We start from the raw sequence: 26,739 nt of genomic DNA on the forward strand, positions 1-26,739 counted from the left end.
TTATCCTATTTGAGTGGTTAGTGGCACATTTCCAGATCTCTCGAGTGGCCCGCGGCACGCTTGCAGATCACTTAAGCGGCACGTGCCACTTCTTTTTAGATAATTTTGGAGGATCGAGACTCATTTCTGGATAACTTAAGAAGCCCGCGAAATATTTCAAAACAATGAAGTGGCCTACACCTTCCAAAAAGTCGAGCACCTTTGTGCTAAATGTCTGACAAAGGTGTTTCAGCGACTGGGACTTTGGCAATGAGTGCTTTAAATTACTATCGAATACTGGTGAGGCTTTATCATTGAATCAAGCCCCGGCAAACTGAACACCCCAATTGTTATTGATTTTAATATCCATTTGCCATCTGCAGAGGAGCCAATTTTCAGTTTAGAAGATTCCGCGAACACACACACACAGAGTAAAAGATATGCTCGCTCTTTCGTACAATATGCTCCTACTGAGCTGAGATACACTTCTCCGAGGGGTGTTCAATCGGAGATCAATCCAAAATAAAAACAAAATTAAAATTTCTATAAAAAACACACGCACACACACACATATACAGACAGATAAAAAATTTATATACATGTATAGATTATTTGCAGAAATGTTTAGAACAATTAATTATTGTTAATTTACGCTAGGGCTATTATATTGAAATCACTCTTGTTAATTAATTTACTGAACATTTTGATTACACCGAACCGGCTGCGTTAAAGACTTGAAGCAATCGGCACAGCTTCGTAGTCAGCATACGGCAGCGACACGGGCAACTCACTGAAAGGTGTGGTCTGAAGAGGAACGAGCCGAGCCACGGCCAACTGACGCCCGAGCTACGGTCCTGGCACGGTGCGGATATGTGTGTCCAGACCTTAAGCTTTTTCCCGGAGCCAAATCCATCTCTGGACGACCGGGCACAGGTCTCCGGGCAGCTGTTTCATTTGTTTTGGATTGTTTCCATAAACGGTATGTCGCTATAGCAGCCAAGTGGAATTGATGAGCGACCTGTTAACTTCATGGTTGTGTTGTCACTCGGTTAAACAGTATTTGCCAGTACTATGCGCCGAATGCTCAACGTAAGCCTGGGCGTCCACTAGAAGCTACCACGGGCGAAAACAACTTGCGTGTATGTGCAAACACATAACTTGTTTTCGCTCGTGGTAGCTTCCAGTGGACGACCGGTCTAAAGGGACCGTACACCAGAGTATCACATGTTTGTGTTCCGCTAACCGCCCAATCCACAGGGTCAAGATTAAAGTGGCTTGTGTCGCTATGTTATAAAAGTCGCCGCATGCTTAACTTTTAGAAGTCAATGCATTTCCTTAAGTAATTTCTACAATTTTGATTCTAACATTGATATTGATGTATCAGGTCTTTCTATCCAATGGGGTATAATTGGCGATGTCGGAGTCGTGCACCGCAATATGGGAGAAGACGCTGTTATCTCGGGAGTAATGGCCCAGCGCATCAAATCGTGTCTGGACACCCTTGACTACTTCATGGTTTTGAACGAACCTGTGGTCACGAGTTACGTCAATGCCAAGGTACAGAAGCAAGACGAAAAAGAAGACATACTAACTGTCATAGCGAAAGCGATGGGTATGTCACGATCAATATATATATTTTGTCACCACTTGGTTTATTGCAACTTTTTCATGCTCACTAACTTTGTGGGTGGCGGCATTAAAATGTGGTGAGCTTATGATGATTTGCGTAACTCATCTCACGTTCTAAATTAAATTTGCTTCTCCAGGTTATGCGAGTGCAATCGACGTGGACACTTCAAAGACGTTCATGGAGTTGGGGATAGACTCTATGTCGGGAGTCGAAATAGGACAGACTCTGGAAATGATCTACGACCTCACTCTGACGGTCAAGGAGCTGCAAGACTTGAAAGTGTGTGACTTGCAGAGTATTATAAATTCCACTGGTAAAGGCAAAGTCGAAGAAGGGAATTATTCGACCAAGGGGAAAGCCACTGTGGCTGCCGTGATCGATAGAAAAGTCACAATTTTCGCCAATGACATGATGGCTCGTCTGAACTCTCACAATGACGGAGTCCCAGTGTTCTTCATCCATTACTCAGCCGAGCATTTGGATAAGTTTAGAGCAATCGCAAACTTCATTGAGTTCCCATGTTACAGTATCACTTGCAACCGAGACACTCCAATCGATAATATTACTGATATGGCAGATTCTTACTTGAAAGTGAGTAGCACTCTCGATTCAGTGCTGAAATAATATCTAATAGGTTACACTAGGGCAGTTCTCAAACTGTGTGCTGTGGCGCCTCCAACCTTTAATGCCAAAAGGTATTTATATCCAAAAAAAGGTATAATTCCTTCCAGGGCTACGAGGAAATCCGTGTATAAGGCCGGGATCGCACTATAAAAATTTCATAAAAGTTCATTTATAAAACTTGAAAAATGCAACCAATAAGGGCGTTGGTTGCATTTGTTTTATAATTCTAGTGTAATCCCGGCCTCACTCGCTCAACTTTGCTTCGATCATTTGTTTGGCTGTAATTAACACATCTCTACTTCCTTGAAAATTTTTTCCTCGCTCTTGCGGTACCTCTAGAAATTTCTAGGCAAGTGTGCCTGTAGAGCATGGTTTCCTAACCAAGGGCCCATGAACCCCCCTTGAGGGCCCGTGAGAGTAATTCGTGGGGAGGGGGGGTCAGTGAATTTGATTGAAAGAATATTCAACGTTTCATACACTGAACGAAATCAAGTGTATTCGTGATTACATCGAGAAATTGGCACCTTCGCCATTTTCCTTAAGTACAGGGCATCCATAATTAAAAGACCCTATTTTAAAGTAGCCAACAGACGAAACCAGTCAGTCATCAGCAAATTGTGAAATTTTGTGGAGGGATTTATAAATTGATGGGAATTTGTTTCGGGGGGGGGGGTTAGTTGCACATGTCACCACCAGAGGGTTGTGGTTTCAAGAAAGAAATAGCACATTTTTAGGCAAACGTTTACAATTTTAACAATTGTTACTGCAGCAAAACATGTTCCACATGATGGCCATCATTTTCAGATACCATGTGAAATCGCAAGCTGGCATGTTCCACAACTGGCTGAAGTGTGTACGGGGAAATGTTCAGCACGTGGCATGAAATGCTGCCTTTAAGGTCAGGTAAAGTTCTTGGATTGTCAAGACTCACCCACCAGACGTTTCAAATGCCCCCAAGGGTTAAAATCGCATGGATTAAGGTCTGGGGATCGGGGAGGCCATAGATTAATGAAGTGCCAGCTGATCACACGTTCTTCTGTATAAAATGTGTTTTAAGAAAAAATTTTTTTTCTTAACACAGACACTGTTCCTGTGGAGGAACTCTGTCTTGCATAAAGATTGTGTCTGCAAGGCAGTGACGTGCTTGCAGAGCCGGAACAATGTCGTTCTGCAACAGCAATGCATATCGCTTCCTGGTGATCGAACATGTCACTAGACCTGTAGAACGTAACTCCTCGTACAAGTAGGGACCGAGAATAAATGATGCAGTACATCCACACCATACTGTCACTTTTGGCGAATGCAACGGAACCTCTAAGATGGCGTACGGATTTTCTGGTTCCCGAATTCGGCAGTTGTGAGAATTGGCTACTACTATTACTTAAACCAGACATGCACCTCGTCCATATTCCTCTGCGGAACTTCTAAGGAATCGGTACATGTTGGAATGTACCAATAGAAACGGGTTTTCTTCCTCTTCCAGGACAAACAGGCAACGATCCAGTTTCAAATTTCGTTATCGTAATCCGAAGGTTTTTAACATTCATTAGACCTTCTCGAATCCTCTTCCAAGTCCGACATTTCCGTAAAGCAGTTACTGCGGCATTAGGGTGGCCATACGTCCCACATTTCCCTGGACAGTCCCGGTATTTTTTGTTTTTCTGGCCGTCCCGACTTTTTCACCGTTTTTTACACGAAGCTACTTGAATTTTTATTCTTTATTCAAGTCAAAGATTGAAATTATTTTTCAACTTATAAATTGTATTGTGATAATATTACAACTATAAATAAGAATATTAATCTCCCACATTTGTCTTGGTGAACCTTTATTATTTCGTGGAACACATTTTAATCCACTGCAATTTGCAGTAAAGCGTTATTTCCCGCCATTGCGATTTTTCCGTAATTTCGGCAACATTTGGCAACTTTGTTTAGTTTTGGCAATGCCCTCGTATTTTATCATATATTGAAATCGCAATTTGTAAAACAATTGACTGACCAAGAAAGCGCGATCTCATAAGCTTATCGTCATTGTAAGCAGCAAACACATTGAGAAACAAGATCTGTGGGAACGTTTCTAGGTTTTATAACAGCTGCTGCGTGTCATCATATGAATTTACGTTTACTACACGTATTCAAAATGAAACGCCCTCTGGTGGCGACATGTCCAATTGATTCCCCCCCCCCTCCCGAAACAAATTCCCATTCCCCCCCCCCCCCCTCATGAAGTCCTCCACAAAACTTCACACTTTTCTGATGACTTGTTTCGCCTGTGAGCTACTTTAAAATAGGGTCTTTTAATTATGGAAGCCCTGTATGCAGACGGATGAAACTACACACATCTCTCAATATTGCTTCCTGACTTTGCTCACTATGTTGGAATCATCAAAGAATTTATTTTGTGAGCATCTTTCGGAAACTGCAAACACTATCGATGTTTTCAAAATAGTAAGTCATTGTGTCATTGCTTTTTGCACAGATATGCACTGGCAATAAAGCAGGCCTTTTTAGGAGCATCCTGGGCCAAGTGGTTTTTCTGAGGCCCTACCTGGTTAATTCTAGAAAATTTTTACCAGATCTCATTTTTGTGAGGCCCCTTTACTCTGGAGGGCACCATGCGTTAAGACAGCACTGGCACTAAAGACGATCATCAACTCTTTATATTGATGTTCACAATACGTATTTTTAAAGGTACGCAAAAATACATTCTTCTAGACCAGAGATCTTCACCCTGTTTCAAGTTGCGAGCACTGCCTGTACCCATCAAAATAAAAAAAAGAAGAACACCCTTATGGCATGCTTGACATAAAAATGCATGAAATTAGGATGATTTTAACCCTTGAATGCAATTTGCGCAAGGTGTTCAATTGGATTGCTAATCAAGTGTTGCGAGAGCACCAGATCGGGTGCTTCAGGAAGCACCATGGTGCTCACGAGCAATGGGTTCAAGGTGCCTGTTCTAGACTCTAGATCAGGGGTTCTTAAACTTTTTAGTTCCACGGACCCCTTGTGTCAGTAGAGCGAAGACCACGGACCTCTCTCTGAAAACACTTTTAAGCACAAGGGGGACACACGACGTTCAAATGAAAATTTCTTATTACTCTATATTTCTTGCTAAAAATGCTTTAATGACATCTCAGTATCGATATAATAACAATTTTAGGTCTCTTAGTTTAAAAAATGTGTTTCAACAAGCTTGGCGCCTTATTTATACACCAAAAGGCGCAAAATTGGAACGGTCAATTTTTAGTCATTTTTTTGTCCCCTGCGTCTCAAATTTCATTGAAAAGCATCAATTTTTATTTCGCTCTGTAGGCACATATCAATGAATTGCATGCATTTGTATTACGATAAACCATTAATGAATAAAAAAATATATAAACCTGTTTTTATGGCACAAAAATTTGCAAATTTTTCAACTTTTTTTGATATTATTATCATGAAAATAAAATCACACATTAAAATGCATCCTACAATTTATTGATATATGCCTACAGAGCAAAATAAAAAAAAATTGATGCTTTCCAATGAAATTTGAGACGCAGGGGACAAAAAAATGACTAAAAAAGTGGCAGTTCCAATTTGGCGCCTTTTGGTGTATAAATAACGTGCCAAGCTTGTTGAAACACATTTTTTAAACTAAGAGACCTAAAATTGTTTTTACATTGATACTGAAGTTTCATTAAAACATTTATCAAGTTATCAAGAAATATCAAATAATAAAATATTTTCATTTGAACGTCGTGTCCCCTTCTGGCATCATCGTTTAACAATATTGCATAGAGCGCCATTACCCTCCGGTGGTGAGTTTTTGAACTTTTTTTTGCGGAAAATTGAGAATACCACAAGCATGATATAATTATCCACTGACTCCAGATAATTGAATCGAAGTGGAATTTCACTACGAAATCGATAAGAAAATAAACATTCAACATAAAGCCCGATAAACATCGAACTAAAGTTTTAAAATGGTCGATTTGCGGTCATGGTTGCATTTACATTGCACAAATAACACCTAAAAATGTCCTAAAATCAGTATAATATAATGATTTTTTTTTATTTCCAAACCCAGATCATAAGTGCTTATTCTGGAAATTTTGCGATCTTGGTGTCATATTCTGATGCGGCAACCCTAGGATGTGAAATCATTGCAAGATCCGAGGCGACTGCGGAACCACCAAATATTCATAATAACTACATCATTGACGGAGCCTTGAAACTCGCAAATGCACTCACGGATCAAGACGACTCTGGCGATCGAACTTCTCAAGAAATCGAGAGTCTCACGGAATTTCTCAAACAGTTTTTTTCAACTGCTGGGATCAATGAGGTAATTGATACGTTTCCTCCTTCAAATAATTCAAGATTTTACATAATGTTGACAAAATATTAATAGTGCATTTGGATAAACTCGATCAGGGTATCGATGGGATCCTTAACTAATTCGCGTGTGACGTTATTTTAACCTCTTCACGCACAAACTTTCGCCAATAAATTTGGACTATCTCTTTATTATACGTATCGGCGATAAATCTGGTAACCTTGTTCGTACGTTAAAAAACAGAAGAAAGAAAGAAAAAAAATTTGGGGGGGGGGAAATGTACAGTAGATAAGAGAGAGAGTAGGCCGGCCTGCAGTAGATTTCTGTTTCACCTTCAACCCTCTCCTACGTGTTCTATTTCTCTCTTACATTTGTTACTGCCAAAGCCCAAATTCCAAACTGCAGTGGCCGAATTTCGGGCTTTCAAAGAGGTTTGGCTATCCCTTATATATCTGTCCCAATTATTCGGGGTCATCGCCACGTTGGGGGTTTTTTTTGTGATAATTATGACCATTGTTAATTATTGTTAACTATCGCAACCCTAATGATCAAAGGAATCAAAATTTCGATATCATAGGGATCGATATGTAGGTATATATTGGGGCCGGTCGAAGCACGGCGAACTCCTGAAATTCGGTCATTGGCCGGGTCAACTGGGCTGGCCAGTTCATAAATTGACTGATTTCGTTGTAAATTGACCCAGTCAGAGTCCGAATTTCGGACCTTGGCCAGCCAGTTCGCGTTTCTTATTTATTGGTGATAAGTACAATATGGCGACGTTAGCAATGCAACCCATGATATCGCGGTCACGATATGTGGTAATCTTTTTTTCTTTCCCCCTTTAATGTATCCAGTTCTTACAGTACAAATCTGTAAGTGCAGCATATTTACAGAGGGCTTAGCGGGCTATAGCCCAGGACGGAAAATTTGATTGAGTGGCCAAGAAAGTTAGTAGAATTGAAAGTAGGGCAGCAAAATTTGTATAATCCTCAATGAATCCGCCTCTGCCCGGACAGCAAGGGACTAGGTCAGTGAGTGAGTGATCTACAGAGTTTGCAAGCATGTGAGTGAGCAAAATAGCGATTTAGAGAGTGAGCAAGCAAGTGAATGCCCGAAAAAGTGGCCTAGAGGGTTTTTTGCAAGCACCTGAGTGAGCAAAAGAATGATCTAGACCTCTAGAGAGTTTAAAAGAACAAGTGAGTAAGCAAAAGAGCGACTTGGAGCGTGAGCGAGCATGTGAATGCCCAAAACAGTGACTTAGAGAGTGTGTGATAGAGAGAGCATGAATAGCTTAACAGCTGATGTCATGAATTATCTCGTGATAGACACTTTCAAGAAGAAATATGATAAGCTAATGTAGAAGCAACCAAGAAGCTATCCATACATACTTTAATTCACTGTTTCCTAACCTTGGGCTATATGGTCCCCCTTGCTGTCCTGCGATGTTCTAAGGGCCTTCAGGTGAAAATCAGATGAAATGAGAACCAAGTGGTTAAGGGAGTCACAAAGAACTGTGAAGAAATAAAACTTCCATGTGAAATATGACAGGCAGAAATGTGACTACTTTCAGAATCTAGTAGAGCTGTCTTTAATACCATGGCAACCTTAACCCATGTGCTTATAGCCTTGGGTCCATAAGGCCTACATGATTAGATCTGATGCTATAATTCTTCTAGTGAATTATGCAAATATGTAAGCTGTTACCCAGCAAGTATGCCCCCCAGAACATCACTCTGCCTGGGCACCCATGATATTTAGACTGTCATACATAGAACCCCACATGAAGGAAGCTCACTCAACTCTAGCCCAGGGTGGGCACGGATCCGGGGTGAGGACACATTGGGTCGGAAGGATTGATTTATTGTGTAGGTTCATTGAATTGTCCCGTATTTTACAGATGCCTACTTTTCCCATGCAGTTCTCCTCATGTTCTATTTTACAGATTCGGGCCTATGGAAAAACCCTTCCAACAGAGGACAAGATGAGAGGAGTTTGTTTTGCAAGTCGGCTGATGGTTGGGGACAGAGTACAGTGATGAAGGCGGATGGTTCGAGATGTTTTCATTGGTCTCTTGCGGGTGATCCACCCGGGCTCCTTGGCGGCCGCCGAGTTTCCAAGGACTTTGGGGGAAGTGATTGAAGTGAGTCGGGGGCGATGGGGGGCCTCGGCTGGTTTGGGTCCTGTGGCTTACGGGCCGGGGATGCCTGCTGGGCCCAGACATCAAGAGAGTTTTTGCAGCATGGCCCAGCCGCTAGATAATCTGCATCAAAGCGAGGGCCATGCTTGGTGTTCCACCCATGGTCTTGGTGGCTGGCGGGGATTTTTCTTCTTTTTCCAGCATGGCCCAGCCGCAAGGAAGCCTGCTTATATCCCGCAAGGGACAGAGCAGGGGCCATGTTTGGTGTTTGCATGCAATTCGCCTATTGGGTGGGATGAAAAGTGTATCCGTGCTTTTCCTAGGGTTCCAGAGATCTACTGTATTTACAAAATTTTGTTCATAATAAATTTAGTTCTGACTGAATTCAATTCAATAAGTAGAAAAAGTCTCAGATGAGACTATGGGGGGTGGGGCACGAGAAGAAAATATGGTCTATATGGTCCAAATTAAGCCACGGGCTGAAAATGGTTGAGAAACACCGCTTTAAATGAATGGCAACCATATCTCTATGGGCAGGGTATTTCAGTTGTTCAACTACTTTTCTCTGAATTATCGATGTTAGATAGCTGTATTTGAGCTGCTACTATTAAACCCACGCGTGCACCTCGTCCACATTCCTGTGCGGAACTTGCAACGAATTGGTGCATGTTGAAAAATGCTCGTGTATTTGTTGTAAATTTAGAAATTTGTTTCTCTGCAATGCTCGTGATAGTGCTGCCATCTATTTTTTCTAACTATCAGTGAAGTGTAACGATTGACGATTTGTACTGTTGTAGGCCTGTTGCTCTTTTCTGTGGCGAGACTTTTTTTAACAGAAAGATGCATTTGAGCTGAAAAAAAACATATGTTTTTCATTATCACATGTTTCTATTTATTATTCCTTATTGTTTTTCAGCCACACTGTTGGGCAATTCGCTTGCAGTAGATTCTGATTTCGTATTTGTATTTTGCAGATCAAAAAAGAACTTGAAACGAAATATCCTCAGGAGAAAGTCAATTGCATTCGAAACATGAGCTCAATCAACATGGGAAAAATGAATGTCGACAAGATGATAGATTCGGCAAAAAGGTGGATGCAGATACAGGCTTTGTTGCATTCGTATCGCCCGACCAACAAATGCAAAAGCGCTATTTCAGCTATCGAAGGGTCAAGAGACCTCCTCGCCAACGACATCGCTTTCGTCAAGTCCGAAATCACAAAGGTACCAATCAATTTACATTATTGAGAGATTTTTATAACCATTTTTTTTGTTACTACGTTTTGATTTACACTTTTGGTAACATTTGATTTAAAGAAAAACCTTGTTAAAACGTCAGCCTCATCAGCCCGGGTTTTTTTTTTTCTAGTCCCGTCCAGTAAACGAGGGTTTAACAACATTGTTGTCAATGGAAGATAACTGTTCATGATCCCTCATTTACTCGTCGCTAATTTCGGTTAAATTGTCATGGGAAATTTTGAGACAAAGTAACATGATATCTATGGCTCCTTTTGACCCGCGGTCAGGATACTTCATTGTTATGAACCAGAGTTCTTCAACCTCTTTTTAGTCGCGAGCACTAAAAAAATCTTACCCATCACCAAAAGAAGAGCACCCTTACGGCATAGCACCCTTGACATACGAATTCATGGAATCAGGATGATTTCAGTCCTTGAACGCACAATATGTAATATGCTGAAGTTTGCTATGGTTAGCGTTCTAATTGCCGTTCATGAATTGCATTATATAGTAAAAATTTTCAAGTAATGAAATTATTTAATTTTTTGTTGCAATATTTTTGAAATTATTTCGAAGTTGAAGAAAGACCTAAAAGTTTACCCATTTTTGACCGCTCTTACAATTACTAATGAAATTCATCGCACAATTTTTTTTTTAATTTTGATAAATGGCTACTTAAATAACATATTTTCGAAGTTTCAAAAAATTGGAAAAAATTATATTTTCTCCCAGTTTTTTGAAAAAAAAACCCATTTATGTTCATGGTCAGTAAAAAAAATTTCGGATAAGAAATCGGGATAAAATTTCTGAAAATTTTTAATTTTTCATATAAATCATAAAAAATTAAATTTCATTGTGAGCAAATTTTAAAAAATATCAAGATGCTCATTTGCTACTGTTCCATCGTAATTAAACGGTTCTGTATTGTTGACATTCAGTGTTGTAGGATTATGACGATGCCTTTCAAACTTGTCCCATATAGGTAGTGTTCGAGTTGACAGGCTCCACAGAATTTGTTATTTAGGTGTGTGGTTCCGCGAAGTACAGGGTGATTATAAAAAAACTATCCCGACATATGGGCCCCTAACTATCATACAATTCACAGAAACTGAATGAAATTTTGGCATAAGGTATTTTGATGTATGCGCTCAAGAATGATATGGAAAACAACAGTGTCACTCTAACAGTTACGGTTACAGTGAGAAAATTTCGAAAATATCAAATGGCAACACCAAGTTTTTTGTATTGGAATGTGATCTCCATTGTGAAAAACCCTAAATAGCGTTCGAACGGCAACTGTAGCATGAAAATCACCGGCGGTAGATAGGCTAAAAGTGAGGACAACCAATAAGGACAGAGAAGCAGCATAAAATAAAGCATTTGATTGCGTTTCACAAATTTTCCACATGACCTTGTGGACAGAGGACTAATCAGGCTGGGATCTCAGTAATGCTCTGGTGCACGGCAAAGTCATTTTTCCTTGCCTAGCTCCGGGGATTTTCGTGCTACAGGTGCCATTCCAACGCTATTTAGTGTTTTTCAGTATGGAGATCGCATTACAATACAAAAAACTTGGTGTTGCCATTTGATATTTACGAAATTTTCTCACTGTAACCGTAACTGTTAGAGTGACACTGTTGTTTTCCATATCATTCTTGAGCGCATACCTCAAAATACCTTATGCCAAAATTTCATTCAGTTTCTGTGAATGGTATGATAGTTAGGGGCCCATATGTCGGGATAGTTTTTTTATAATCACCCCGTACTTCTATTTTCACAACACCATAAGTGTTTCGGATCACGTGATATTTCCCCCTTTTTTTTGAGGGACATACAAGGTAACCAATATGGCGACTTCCTGTGCGATTCATGAAAGAAACAAATCTGAATTAAAGAAACAGAAAGGAATCGTTTTTTCTTCTTTTTAATGGGAGCTAGAAATTTCGACTTCAAGTTTTTGATCTGCCTGTTTTTCCTTCAAAAAATGCTTGATTAAAGCTTCGGAATTTCTTCGATGTAATTTATATGGGCCCGTAATTAATTTCAAAACATCCTAAACTATATGGATTGAGATGCAATTGGATGATATAAGACAATACGGAGACATTAATTCTCACTAATCTTAATTTAAATCAATGTAATATTTTGTGTCTGCGTGTATGTGTGTGCATGTATGTCATATTCATTAGATGATTTCTGTGTGTGTCTTGCGTTTTTTCATTGTTTTGTTTGTTACTTATTTATTTATTTTTTGTTTTTTTTAAATTATGATTAGTTTATTATTAATATTTACTATTCGTGTTTCAAAAATTAACTCAATGGTAATCGTGTCCACCAGCATGGATCGACAACGATCCCTTGGATGGATTTTCTTCGTTTTGCCAATGTAAGTTTTATGATGTGATGAATAAAATTGAATTGAATTTTCCCGCTTGAGAAGATATAAATAAAAATTTGAAATCAATGTTATTTGCATGAATATCTATCTATCTCAAAAGTGGGGGGGTTCTGGCTCATTATTTTATATTTCATTTTCTAGGCTTCGTATCTCTAAGCGAGCTCAGTATTTCGAAAACCAAAGATTCAATTCAATTTTTAAAATTATTGATGTGGCGGAAAACCCCACTAAATCCCTGAAGTTCTACGCTAAAATCGGCAACTTTAACATTGATCTCTATGGGGATCATCCAGTGTATGTCCCTCAGGAGTGATGCTGATGATGATTATGACGTCTATTCGAAAAGCCTCATTTATTTACTGTAGTTAATATGAGTGACCATACGTCCCGCTTTGAAAGAAAAGGTCCGTAGTTTGATCCAAGATCATTATACTGTTCTAAATTATGCCACCAAACCAGAACATGACTCCCACTCTGTCCCCAAAGGGGATATAAGCAAAAATCAGCGTCCGTCCTTCCTCTACTCAGGTTGGAGCATTGCAAAAAAATTGTTTGCAACAAAAATAATCATCCTAAATTATGCCAGATAATTTGATCCATATTACAACTCTTATCGATCAGCCATCATTACTTGATCCTATCCTGTATGTTACTGTAATTATGTTTATCCACGATCGCTGCAAGAGCTAATATTGTCTTTACTTTATTTTCATTTCGCAGGTATACGGTGGTAAAATTTCTCTTCATAGACTACCAGGAAACGCTAGTGAATTTTTCGATGTGATAGCAGCAAGAAATATAGCAGATCTTGTGCATGGAGCAGATTCACGCTGAACAGAATGGAACTTTATATTAGAAATGAAATTTAGAAACTTATATTCCCCAGTCTATATAAATCTTGTATTCACAAAGAAACTGTATTCAATAAAGCAGATCCACGCATTTGTCAGGATTTCTCATTTTAATTCGGGAAGATAGATGGCAAGTGCCTGAACATTACTCAAAACCCGGTTCTAACGACATCAAAGATTACATGCGTGGTTTTTTTTTTTCCGTTATAACAGAGTTGTCGTTACATCCGAGGTTGCCGTTTTCGAGACCTTTTTTGACGAAAAATGTACTCGGATACAATCAAATGCTGTGCAAGCAGCTGCTATTTCATTATTGCAGTAGTAGGGTTTGAGATGTAATAAAATGTGGCTCCAGCTGGATAGTTGTCCCAGTTTGATACTTTTTTATTTTGTAGATTTTGATGTGTAGATTCCAAATATCTTAGGTGTCATATATTTTTTTTCTTACACATTTTTGAGGTGATTTTCAACATGGCATCCAAGATGCCTGCCATTTACAGATTTCCTTACTATTCATGGCACGCTATTGATCAGTATGTCAAATTATATGTTTCTGGGGTCACGAAATACGAATTTACAATCAAAATAGGCGTGCATTGAGTTCAAGTGTTTTATGTGATGCAAATAAAGCACAATAAATATGAATTACGTTATATCATCATCAACCATTTTCAATCCACTTATGACCTTTGAAAACCAAACACACCCCTCTTCCCATCTCATTGAGATATCGAAGCTTTCCCGGAGGATGGGTGTGCCTGGAAATTTTATTAATTAGCTTACACATATAAATTCACATATAATCAATGTTCGTCAATGGACGTATAATATACGGAGGGAGAAATTAAAAATCAACAGTAAAATCTACATCATAATCTTTTGAAAGTTTTTGATTCCATCCGAAGATGAACACATTCTAGCATCCATGCGCTCTAAACATCGTCCCTTGACACTGTGGTCATAGCTTCGTTGAGGTACATTCTTGAAGATTCCGTTGGTTCGTAAAATCTCGCCGAGATAGTGGATGATCCTGGAGTACACAAGACGGAAGTCCTGTAATACTTGTGGTATACAAGACTATAAATCGTCTCTCTGCAACGCCGGCCCGTCTTTGTTGTTAAAATGCGTTGCTTAATACTCCTATACAGGGAGATATAATGACTCCTCATGTTTCTCCAAATAAGGTGTATTAATAAGTCTTAGACAAGTAGCACAGGCATCTATGGGAAGCAGTAACCGACGGGCCATTTAACTGAAGTGTAGGCGCGTAACTTACACTGTTCATCTACGGATGGTAAATAAAATTGTGGAATCGCAACTTTACGTGATGAATTATCGCTAATATATATGATCTCAATTTGTCGGTGGTCTATACGTCCTTACGTACTGATCTTTGATTCGGATCTGAAAGGTATAATTGTTAGATCACGCTCATCTTATAGTAAAGAGTTGATTTGAATAATCGTAATATCGCCAAGACTAATTAAGATTGATTGTCTCTGGAATAAAATCTCAATTTACAATTTGACTAGACATTCGTCAGTACGAAATGTGGATAGGCGCAACGTCGCTTGACTCTCAGTAGATGGGTTTCAGCGACGAGGCCGCAGATCGTATATTCTAGTAGGGTCCGGGCAAAAGCACCTAGCTGGTACATAGTCATCATCAGCACCTCGTTCACGCTTTGTGCCAACCCATTTGGCATGGATATGATGAAGATTTTTGTCCAGGAATTGGATCAGCTGGCGAAGTCAGCCGAAGTTCATTGGGCTCTGAAGTACGCGTCGCTTCCAGCAAAGCTTCCCATTATCCGGAATGTGGCCGCAATGGCACTGTTTAGCTTGCGGGCAGGAACACAGATAATGCTGTAATGTCCCCACTTGACCACAAAGACACTTGTCATTGTTGGACTTTTTAAAACGTTCTAAATATACTGATAACAGACCAGACCATGCTCTGTAACCATAATCTTTTCGCGCAACCAAATGAAAGGATGCCAGCGAACATGTCGTTGGATTCTATATCCACTGCTGGATGAAAATATCTAAATTTTGAATTACATTATATATAGTGTTTTATGTTAACCAATTATATACGAACAAAAATTTTTAATGAAATAGCATAAATAATTAAAGATATTGAACAGAATTATCAAAAGCAGCACTTGTATGTATATGTATTACATACCTTCTTCTGAATCACTATTGTCGCTGTACTGATATTAATAGTCCTTTACATTTTGTGCAACAACTGAATTCTTTAAGCAAGAACATTTCCCACTCACACACTTACCCTTACACCCACATTTGACAAGTTCAATAACTCGTTTGGGTGCAGGTATCTCCAGACATTTGACTGGAGAAATTACTTTTTTCGCCATCTATTACCAATAAGTGGGTTATTGTTAGTCAATGGTTTTTGTAGCCCTTTCTGATGATGCAAATTGAGTTGGATCGTAGAATATGTGGCTTCAGTGCTGCAAGGGTTGGTGGCGACTTCTCTCGATCAAAACTTTTACTTCTGAAAAGATGTCTAACTCTGGAATGGTTGAAAAATTAGTATATTTTAAATAAGCCAAGTTGGTGAGTTTTTCAAATATAGATTGGATGACGGATCCCACAATATCCGTTATTTCTTTTTTGAAATGCCTACAAATTTTCCTCCGTCTCCACCAGTATAAGCATGTAAACCTAGTAGACCTCTGGCTTTCGGAACACCTATTGCACGACACCATCGCTACCAACCCTTGCAGCACTGAAGCCACATATTCTTCGATCCAACTCGATTTGCATCATCAGAAAGGACTACAAAAATCCTTGACTAACAATAACCCACTTAATGGTAATAGATGGGAAATAAATGGCGAAACTGGAGATACCTGCACCCAAAGGAGTTATTGAACTTTTCAAATGTGGGTGTAAGTGTACAAGTGGGAAATGTTCTTGCTTGAAGAATTCTCTTGTCTACTTCTTCATGTATACGTTCTGTTAAATATAGATCGAAAACATTCGTGTAGTTAAAACCAGTTGCAGGGAAATAATTTCCGTAGAATGTGGCAGTGTTTTAAAAAGAAGCTCATAGCAGGCCAAAATCGTAGTCCTGTGAAACCTTATGCCTCTAGTGTAGTTCTTCCCACCAAAAATCTGACAAATGGTTTCAGGAGAGACCAATTTCAGTACATATGAGATCTGTCCCACTACCGGTAAAACGGTAATGCCTTTCAAAATAGCTTTCACAATATGTGAACTATAATTTAAAATGAAATAAGAACTCAATGTACGCCTATTTCGATTGTATAATCGTACTTCTTTACTCCCCCAAAGACATATAATTTGGCATACTGTTCAATAGTGTGCCATGATTATTGAGGAAATTGGTAAATGGCAGCCATCTTGGACGCCATGTTGAAAATCACTTCAAAAATGCATAAAAAAAATGGCACTTAAGATATATTTTGAATCTACGTATATCAAAATCTGCAGAATAAAAAAAAATATCAAACTGGGCACAACAATCCAGCTGGAAAACATTTCATCCCCTACTATATGATTTGGATGACCATATTTGATCGAGAGATAACGGAAAATTGGGGGCATACGCACGAGATACGTACCAATACGCTACGCTAATACTGGAGCCGGTCAATTTGCCGAACTCAATTTATCAAGCTCAACTCGTCGCGATACAAGTTTGCCGCGGTATCAATTCGTCGTGTAACAAATATAAAGTGAAACCTGTCTAAGACGGAACTGTATGGGACAGAAACCTGTCTTTAACGGAACAAATGCATAGTCTTGTGAATAATTAATGATTTTTCTATCATAGGAAACCTCTTTAAGACGGAAAATGCCTAACACTAAAATAGAAGGCATATTTAATCTATTTGTAGATACAAAACCTGCTAAAACTGGAATTTTTGGCCAAGTGCAAGTTTTTTTCGTCCTTTGGACGACAGGAAAGTTAAGTCGTTCTGACCCTCCCCCCCCCCCCTCGCTTGTCAGCAAAATTTCGTCATCAGCTCTGTCCCTCTGAATCCTAACTCATATTTTCATAAAGGGTGGTTGCTGACGTAAGCATTATCCAAACCCCCCCCCCCCTGTCATCAAAAGTCAGCAAATCGGAACCCCCCCCCCCCATCGATGATGACGTAATACTTGAACGGCCCCTTTCCGGCAATCCAGGTTCTTATATAGAAAATAAAACCGGTCGCTCGTGATGCTCCCGCGGTGCTTGCTACGCGAAAGGGACTCGTAATCGTAAAAAAACCGTGGTTCGACAATACGAGAGATTATCTACCGACGGTGATGCAGCCATCTGGGAGACGAGAAACAAACAGAGGAGAAAACACGTCTTCGTTTCGAATCCAAGAGATGGCAGCGTCATCGGCGTACGTTAATATTCCCCAGTAGCACAACGATATAGTACAATATTTGGACCATATCGTTATATATCGAAATGTCAGAGGAATATCAGATATCATAACTATGATATAGAACGATCTCGTCTTATATGGTGCAAATTATTTATGATGTTAATTGATCAAATGTTTAATTTTTCAGCCGAATATGTATTTGATTCCATGTGAATAATCTCTACTTTGAAGGACAACAACTTGGGACAATAAATTATTTTAATATAGTTTGAAAAACATAGATCTATATCGTGCACCTGACAAAGATCTATATCAGATTCTCGATATAAACCTGATATAGAGCTATCAAAGACGACATAGCTCTATATCCTGAGCATGACATACATCTATATCGTGAACCTGACAAAGATATATATCAGATACACAATATGCTGATATATCACCATATTGTGTGCCTTTAAATAAAAATATTGCCTTGAAATAAAAATTTGGAGGAAATTTAAAGTCGAGTGTACAATTCTTTGTTTGAATTGAAATTAAAAACGTTTGAATTGAAATTAAAAACGTTTGAATTTTTCATATGAAATTTTGATTTTAATAGGATTAATTATGTTGATATATCAAAATCATTTCGTCAGTTATAATTGAATCCTTACTGTGTATGTTTTACATCGTAGATGTTGGTATTTTAGAAGGAGCGAGAACTTATCCACCAGTGGCTTTAATTGCCACTTTATAATTGCACATATTTTTTAATTTAAAAAAATTGCTTTTGTTTTTGTTGTATGTGTGTTTTTCTTAAAATTATTTATTTTTTTCCTTTGATGTTTTCTTTTTTACCATACTTTGAGAATTTTAACTCTTTTGTGATGCATATTTTTTATTCTGTATTTTTTGTTTCATTAGCATATAAATTAATAATTTTAAATAAATAATATACTACACAATACATTAATTTGTTTCTTGTGGTTTTTGTATTATATATAATTTCTTCAATTATAATATAATTTTTCTATTATCTGCCTCAAAATGATAAATATGTCTCACGATTTCTATTTTGTAATCTTTGTGCATACATGAAAATGAATAAAGTAAAAAAAAGATTACTTGTAATTTAATGTTATAATAAGAAACTATAACCAGTGCTGTAGTGGTGGGTTGGTAAGATACGGGGTTAGAGATGGGAAGAATTCAGGGTACATGGGTTCAAATCCTCCCACCTCCAAGTAATTGCACTTTTTTTCCCCCCCGAAAGAGCGCCATCTATCGTCCAAAATTTGAAGTACTTGAATATATCACATTCACGATATAGATCTATTTATCTCCGACTATGCCTTTTTTAGCCAGAACGATATCGTGGCCCGATATAGATCTATATTGAAAACTGAAATTTTACGATATAGATCTATATCTTTGTGCTACTTGGGTTCTTTCGCACGTTCGTGATCCCGAACAGAGAAAACGGGTGCGTGTGATAATCACTCTCACGCGGATTATCAAATTAATCACGACGAATACGAATAGCTGTTCTCAAAGACGTCGCCGTACGAGCCGCATGATTCGTTTGTGATCTGGCTCCTCTCGCGACCAGCAGAGAATTGGCGCACAACCCTTTTTTGCATTACTGCGGTGGGTGGGAAGTGGCACCGAAATCCTGTCCCGGGCGTCTGTCTTTGCTAGTCGCCGGTGTACACTGCCAGGGCTGTCTCGAGAGTATCATGGGCCAAGTGGTTTTTCGGAGGCTGTATATGTTGGATAATTTCAACCGGATCTCATTTTTGTGAGTTGCCCGGGTGGGGCCCATGCGTTAAGACGGCACTGTACACTGCTCGTTCTAGTATCGCGCACTCGCACATCATGATCCCACCAGGAAAAACCAACAAAGAAACGACTTCCCACTGGGAGAAACGGAAAAAACACCGAGAAATCATGTTCCGCCCTCCCCCAATTCGTCTGCAAAGTCGAAAAGGGGGGAGGGGGAGGGAGCGAGCGTTGATGCCGCCATCTACAAAACGCGTTAGGAAAGCCGAAATATAGCCAGGGCCTCTGTGGTGTGTCCGGAGTATCGACAATACGGAGGTGAGGCGTCGACGTCGCGTGTGGTCACGCGGTCATTCGCTAGAGATCGCGCGATGGCCGTTCTCAAATTCATCTCTCGCCTATGGGAATCCAGAAACGGACGTGAATTAACGGGACATCGGACAACAGCGAGAAGGTGCGTCAGACTCTGTTCTCGGGTGGGTGGGTGCTGCCATCTGAGAAACGTTTTTGGCAAGACCGAAAGCGGAACGGGGACACCGTAGTATTTTTTTTTGGAAATATGGGCAACACCTCTGGCTGACACCGCGTAGTTCCACGGTCACCCGCTAGACGCGCGATGAGCACGATCATCATCATCACCACCAATATCCTAACAGAGGCGGCTTCTTTGTCTGGTTCGAATTTCGCGGTCATTTCGCTTCCCGTGTCCATCCCGGCAGGACGTGCGCGAGTGTGTCTCTCCCGTTATAACGGTTGTTCTTTGTTCCGCCGCGTCTCTCTGTGTTTTTTTTTTTTTTTTTTGGATTTCGTCGCGGGATCATCTAATACAGGTAAGTCTTTCATTTTTTTTGGTTCGATACATTCGTCAGACGTACATTTCAAATTCCAAATTTGTGCGAATGCATATTGCGTCATAATTACCGTATTATGGAGCCCGGTTGTTATAGGTCCGTGAATTACGCAGTGCAGTAATATTATTTTCAAATGTTATTGTGAAAGAAGAGAAGCACGAAAGTTTTGGTAGCCACAGTGTAAAAATACATTAGAAACTCCCAAGAGACTGGAGAAATCACTTCGTTATTAACGAAATTTCGTTATGAACGGGCCATTCAAGTATTATGTAAGCAGATTTTCAGCCATTTTTGACCCTCCTCCCGTGTCAGCAGCTTAGAATATTTCATATCTTCACAAAACGGGCGGTTCTTCAAACACCCCCCCCCCTACCCCGATGCTGGCGTAATACTTGAATGACCCCCAAAGGCATTCCAGGTTTATACATTGTTCCCATGTCTGGGGGGGATTAGAAAAGTGTTCGTTACAACGACATTTTCGCTATAACGGGATTCGAACGTAGAACGGATAATTAAAAGATGTATATTAATGCTGGAGTCGATTTTAGAAACGAATCCGGAGAAGAACGAAACGTCGGTAATTATTCGCAGTGACTGTTGTGCTATAATAACGATAATTATTACTCCTCGCAGTTTGGCCGATCGGTGACGTTAGTTTCTTCCATATCCATTGTTTTTTTTTTTATTTAAGCGAACAAACAGCAAATAACGAGATACTAATGCATATATAATATAATATACAAACATGAATTACAACGACAAAACACGTGTGTATTACTTACACGCACTATGTAGCAGCAGCCCCAAGGTATGGCCCTTCCAGGACGATTTTCTTAGTCGGCAACAGCTCTTTCCTTCATTAGATGCATTTTAATACATATAATTAACACGCATTGGTGCGATCATTTGTTTCAAAGTACTGCATTAATATCCGTGTTCATATGAAAGATATTGCAATTGTGTTTTTGTTGCTATATTTGTGTAATTACTAGAGTAGACGGAGGTCATTATTTTCGGTGCGGTGTAACGAAAACCTTTTCGAAATGGCGTTTCGTTACTTTTAAGACAAATACTTGTATTGTACTTTCATTTTTGTTTTGCCAACCGTTGTTCGTTTTTGATGATAAATATTCTTTTATTATATTTATTAGTTCGTTCGTTGAGGTAGCGCGTGAATCTGTTACACGCGCAGCGCGTTTTGTTTTCAGCTCGCGCGAAACGTTTTCTTGTTGTTCATTTTTCAGCTCCTCGCGAAGTTGGAGCGAAGTCTTCGAGGTCGTCGATTTTCCATTTGGTTCGTCGTATTGTTAATAACGGGATGCTGTTGTTGTTGTTCTTGATTCGGTGATTTTCATCGTTTCATTTTCAGAACGAAAACTGCTCCTTTTCAGCTTTTGTTCAAAAAGGGGTGAAATGTTTCGACGATTTGTCGTGCGCAATTGGTTACGAGAATTGTATTTCGTTTCCCATCTGCAGATTTCGTGTGAACGTTCGTTGGTTTCACGAATGCGCGACCCGTCGCTCCGAAGCGTTTTTACATTCCGTGTTTCCGAACATTTTTTGCAGCGAAGACCTCAATTTTCGCCGTAAGCGCGATACATTTTTTTTTTTTTTTTTTGTGTGCGAATTGTTCGACACAAACCGCCGTCGATACATTTTATTTCGTGATAAGGCATTTTCCGTGCCCAGCGCGACGCGTCTTTCACATGTTTCGTTGTATATATTTTCAGCGGCGACTCTGTGACGGAAGCGTTTAGTTGTTATTTTTTGTCGGTTATGTTATACGTACGACACTCACTTATTTTGTTCGCAGGGATAACAATTATTGTGTTATACGTATTTATGTTTATTCGGAAAGAGTATTGTTTTTTTTTTTTAAATTACGCGTCGGGTTTTGTTATTGATTGCGGTGGAACCTCCCACAACGGGCGCTTCCCGTTAGAGCGCACAGAAGGACAATCCTCGTTAGCGAACAAAATTTTCACTGCGGCAGATGTCGTTCTTGCTCGATTTGATTTTTACTCGCGAAAGGTAAACTATGTTTTTATTCCGAACTCCGTGCCAGAGACGCTAGTAAAGAAGGCTTAATACGATCTCTGACGGGATGGCGACGTGGCCACTGGTCAGCTTTTGTTTCGTCTGTCCGAAGGAAATTTGCGACTTTCTCCGTCGAAAAGAAGAGACGAGAAAGGGACGTGCACCCACCGTAGGTAAGTGTTATATTACGAGTACGATACTTGCTCGTTTTGTTCGCAGACATAAAATTATTGTGTTATACGTATTATGTTTATTCGCTACCGGAGAGAGTATTATTTTTGAGCGATTGCAAAAATTCATATATTTTACGTGGTGGGTTTTGTTATCGAAATTTCTCGATGCGATGCCACAACGGGCACTCCTCGTTAGTACGGTTTTACTAACGAATAAATTTTCGGTCCCAATTGCGTCCGTTTTCGCTGCACCAAGTTTGTTTTTTGCTCGATTATTGTGGAAGGTGTATGTTATGGGGGACAAATTTTATGTTTACTCCGTGCAACAGAGAGGACGCGTCCTCTTTTTCTTTTTTCAGCGGACGAATAAAGACGCTTCGTGATGGTTGTTTGCGATGTGTTTGTATTTACAGAATTTATTACTATTATTATTTCGGTTTTGCTTCCGATATGCGTGCGCAGATTTCATTTTTATTGGTTTTACCGGACGAATAATGTATAATAGTGTCGTTATTTAAATATTTGTTTCGCAACTGATATTTCCGCGAGGACTTCAACAAGGTGTTTTTTTTTTCCTTTCAACGCGGGCATCATCATCATCTATCCCGCGGGGCATTTTTGTGTTTCGTTAATTTTTTTTTGTCAGCAGAGAAGACGACGCGAGTTCCCAACGTGTTGACGGAATCAGTGGGACGATCGATTGGTGGTTTCTTTTGTGGAGAATGTGGTCGGAAGAAACGTAAGTACCCTTTCATTTGTTTCGCAGACATAAAATTATTGTGTTATGTTTATTTTCAAACGATGTGTTTTTTTTTTCGATTTGACGATAAATTGCGGGGGGGGGGGGGAGACCGCGATGACTCCGTGCCAGAAGGACGCGTCCCCTTTTTTCTTTTTTCAGGGGAAGAGGAGCCGGAATAAAGACGCTTCTTGACGATTGTGGCGTGTTTGTTTGTTTGGTTGCGAACTCTTATTCAAGCGGGGACGCGTCATTTTTGGCACGGAGTAATTTTTTTTAAGGGGTGTCACGACATCTGAAGTCCAATTTTCAAACATGACTTCATTCAATCGGTTAATTTGTTGTTTCGTAATAAAAGAAAGAAATAATGAATTAATTATAGTGTAAACACTTCGAACGCGATTTTCTCACAATGCAGTTTCTGATGAGATTAAAGAAAAAAACTACTGCTCCGAAAATTCTGTAGAAATTTCAATTCGACATGTGTTAGTAAAATGAACCTCGAACTTGAATATCATACGTTTCGTTAGAATTTCATGAATTTTTAAAGTTTGAGAAAATATGTAAATTTCAAAAATGTAATTCAACATTCAGTCAATTGCTAAATCCGAGGTTCATTTTACTAACGCATGTCGAATTGAAATTTCTACAGAATTTTCGGAGCAGTATTTTTTTCTTTAATCTCATGAGAAACTGCATTGTGAGAAAATCGCGTTCGAAGTGTTTACACTATAATTAATTAATTATTTCTTTCTTTTATTACGAAACAACAAATTAACCGATTGAATGAAGTATTTTTTGGAGTCATGTTTGAAAATTGGACTTGAGATGTCGTGACACCCCTTAAGGAGATTTCACTGACGTCACACCTTCTGTTGGAAATTTGAGATTTTTTTTTTTTTCCGGGACTTTTTTTTTAATGCTTTTTTTAATGCTTTTTTTAATGCTTTTTTTAATGCTTTTTTCAATGGATTCGAAGCGTTTTTCCAGCTCGCGAGCGCGTCACGGACGGCAATAATCGTAATCGATTGAATTTATAAGATATCGATGTCGCTCGATTAGTGCATCGATGGGTTCCAGTCGGATTATCGATATCGCCGATTAATCGATTGAGTAATCGATTTACATCCCGGATCAAAGTGCCCGATGCGTAGGCTGACCGTATTTACATATTGCAATGTAATACGTAGGCTGACCATATTTCCTCCACAGAAATACGGGACATCGGGATTCCAAATACGGGACACCGCCAATTATCGCCAAAACCGAACAAAGTCGCCAAATATTGTTAAAATAACGGAGAAATCACAATGGCGGGAAATGCAGCATTACTGCTAATTGCAGTGGATGAATTCCCAGAAAAAAAATTTCACCAACACAAATATGGTTGATTCATATACTCATTTATAGTTGTAGTTGTGATATAATTTATAAGTTGAAAAAAATTTCAATCTCTGACTTAAATAAAAATTCTAGTAGGCTTTTTTGGCAAAAACCGGGACACTTCTGCCAAAAAAACAGGAAATACGGGACGTATGGTCACCCTAATAATACGGGACATCGGCAATTCTCGCTAAATACGATGCCGAAAGTAAGCAAACTCGTGCTAAAATCTGAGAAGAGTCGCCAATTATCGGAAATCAAGCCACCACTTCAATATACAGTGAACTATAAAAAAAAAGAAACGACGTGCGAGATGCAGATTATTGTTCGTAGTCGTAATTACAGTAACGTTTTAATCGCAAGGGAAATACGGGACGTATGGTCACTCGCAACTGTACGTTCGTCACCTCGTTGCGCCCTCTGTTGACGGAACATCGAACAAATTGTCGACATCAAAAAACACGAGACTCCACGGTGCGCAGCAGCGTTCTCTGAAGTGCAGTTTAACTTCCGGTGCTGTCGGAAGTATCCGGCGCCGTCTTCCTGCTATTTTACATCGCTTCGATCGGCTTCTTCGTAGGTGACTCGGGCAACGCAAAGCGCCGTCAAGCTCGGCTGGGAAGACCGAAATTTCTTTTCAATTTTTTCGGTTCTTCCTCAGGCTAGCCTGAAAGCCAATTTTCGTGCCTCGAGTGGCTGCGGATGATTTCGAGCGATCGCGTTATTATGCGGCGAACTGTCCTCCGACGCGCTTTTCATCGTCGCGAAATGCAGGGGAGCTTGGCGTGCCCAGGTCGGCAAAACTCGTATATCCCACGGGCTCTTAGCGTGTGAGTGACGAAAAGAGAAACGTTTGAGTGACCTAGAGAATTTGCGAGTGAGTCAGTCGCACCGACCAAATGTTCGCGAGCGCGTGGATGACAAAAAAAGAAAAGAAAAAAAGTGGTCTAGAGAGTGAGGACTGAAAGAAAAATATTGTGTTTTTTTTTTTACACGCGGACAATCTGGCGCCCAAACACCCCAGAAGAAAGGTGTTGCCCTGTCTCTACTGACGCCAACAGAAAAAAAAAAACGTTGATCGGTTTTGTCGCACCGCGATCCTTTTCTGCACGCGAGGAATAATTAGACCGGGACCTACAATTTATTTAACCCCTCGGCGTGGGACACCCCGAGTTTACAATTTTCTTCTGTGTTCGTGTCGCGGTTTCTGTTGTAACCCTGCGTGAACGAGGACGAACCCCGAGAGTCGAACTCGCGACAACGCTAAACGTCCTCTGGTACTTTAGGCGAGTATCTCGTCGACCCGGGCTACCGTGTCCACCTACAAAAAGAAAAAACAAAAAAAACTGACCATTTTGCACGTTTCCGAGTGAAATATTTAAATTTTGAATACAAATACAAGGCCACAACAGGCAAAATGCCCAACGAGGTGGCTGAGACAGAAAAAGATGCCCATAAAAATATGGATGCCATATATTTCAAAAATTCAGCAACTCGATTAAAAATGCAATTAACACAAATTATAAACAATATATACACGCGATACAATGCCCACATAAAGAATACTCATGGTTGTCTTATTCTAAGAATGGATAGAGCTTCTCGATTTACCCCAAAACATGTTTATCGTATTTCTTTTTAAACGTGTCAATTTTATTACAATTTACTACCTCCGGGGGGTAAGCTATTCCATTTATTAACAACCCTATTAGAGGAAAACTCCTTGAGGCACCATAGCCTTGCATTGTCCCTCACCAATCGATACTGGTGTCCCCTTGTAAAAGCAGTCGATTGGCGGTGTACTAAAAGTTCATGGTCCATCCTATCCAATCCCATTGAAAATTTTGAACACTTCGATCATATCTAAATGGGAAAAGTTGGAGGGAACGGCAACAACTAACGCGGTGTTTTCCAAAGTGGGCAGGCAATATCGCCCCCGGTGGGGCGATCGAACCTACGGGCACAACGGAGGAACCTATTCGTTCGGGCGATGAGAGAGAAAAAAAAAACCGATCAAGTGGGCGGGTTTGGGAAACTACGAGCTACCAGAAGAAATGCTTTCTTTCCCCCCCCCCCTCCGTTTTTTGAATTCGAACATCTCGGCGAATGTTGCACGTGGAAACGCGGGAATCTCTTTCGCTGGCCCCGGGAGAGACAGGGCAACAACTTCCTTATTGGGCCTTTGGGCGCAGTGTTTGTCCGTATAAAAGTTCCCTTTGCTTTGTTTTAATAACTGAGCTATACG

At 39.8% G+C, this 26,739-nt stretch overlaps 1 protein-coding gene across 2 annotated transcripts in view; it reads left to right on the forward strand.

The window, feature by feature from the left end:
* Window positions 1-26,739, forward strand: part of LOC149071629 (fatty acid synthase-like) — a 202,112-nt gene that overhangs the window by 70,220 nt on the left and 105,153 nt on the right. Inside the window, exons 25-29 of one of the 2 annotated variants that reach the window (XM_089247905.1) lie at window positions 1,364-1,591; window positions 1,746-2,200; window positions 6,306-6,563; window positions 9,666-9,914; window positions 13,048-13,269. The exons of the other annotated variant lie outside the window; for it this stretch is intronic. Of the exons in view, the coding sequence (XP_089104031.1) occupies window positions 1,364-1,591; window positions 1,746-2,200; window positions 6,306-6,563; window positions 9,666-9,914; window positions 13,048-13,161 (1,304 nt within the window). The 3' untranslated portion in view covers window positions 13,162-13,269. Of the gene's footprint in view, window positions 1-1,363; window positions 1,592-1,745; window positions 2,201-6,305; window positions 6,564-9,665; window positions 9,915-13,047; window positions 13,270-26,739 lie in introns of those variants that run through there. 2 annotated transcript variants of the gene reach the window in all.

Source organism: Pholcus phalangioides, unplaced genomic scaffold (genome assembly GCF_987345545.1).
Source record: "Pholcus phalangioides strain wild (caught in Gottingen) unplaced genomic scaffold, Ppha-v1.0 ptg000018l_1, whole genome shotgun sequence".
Taxonomy (NCBI): domain Eukaryota; kingdom Metazoa; phylum Arthropoda; class Arachnida; order Araneae; family Pholcidae; genus Pholcus; species Pholcus phalangioides.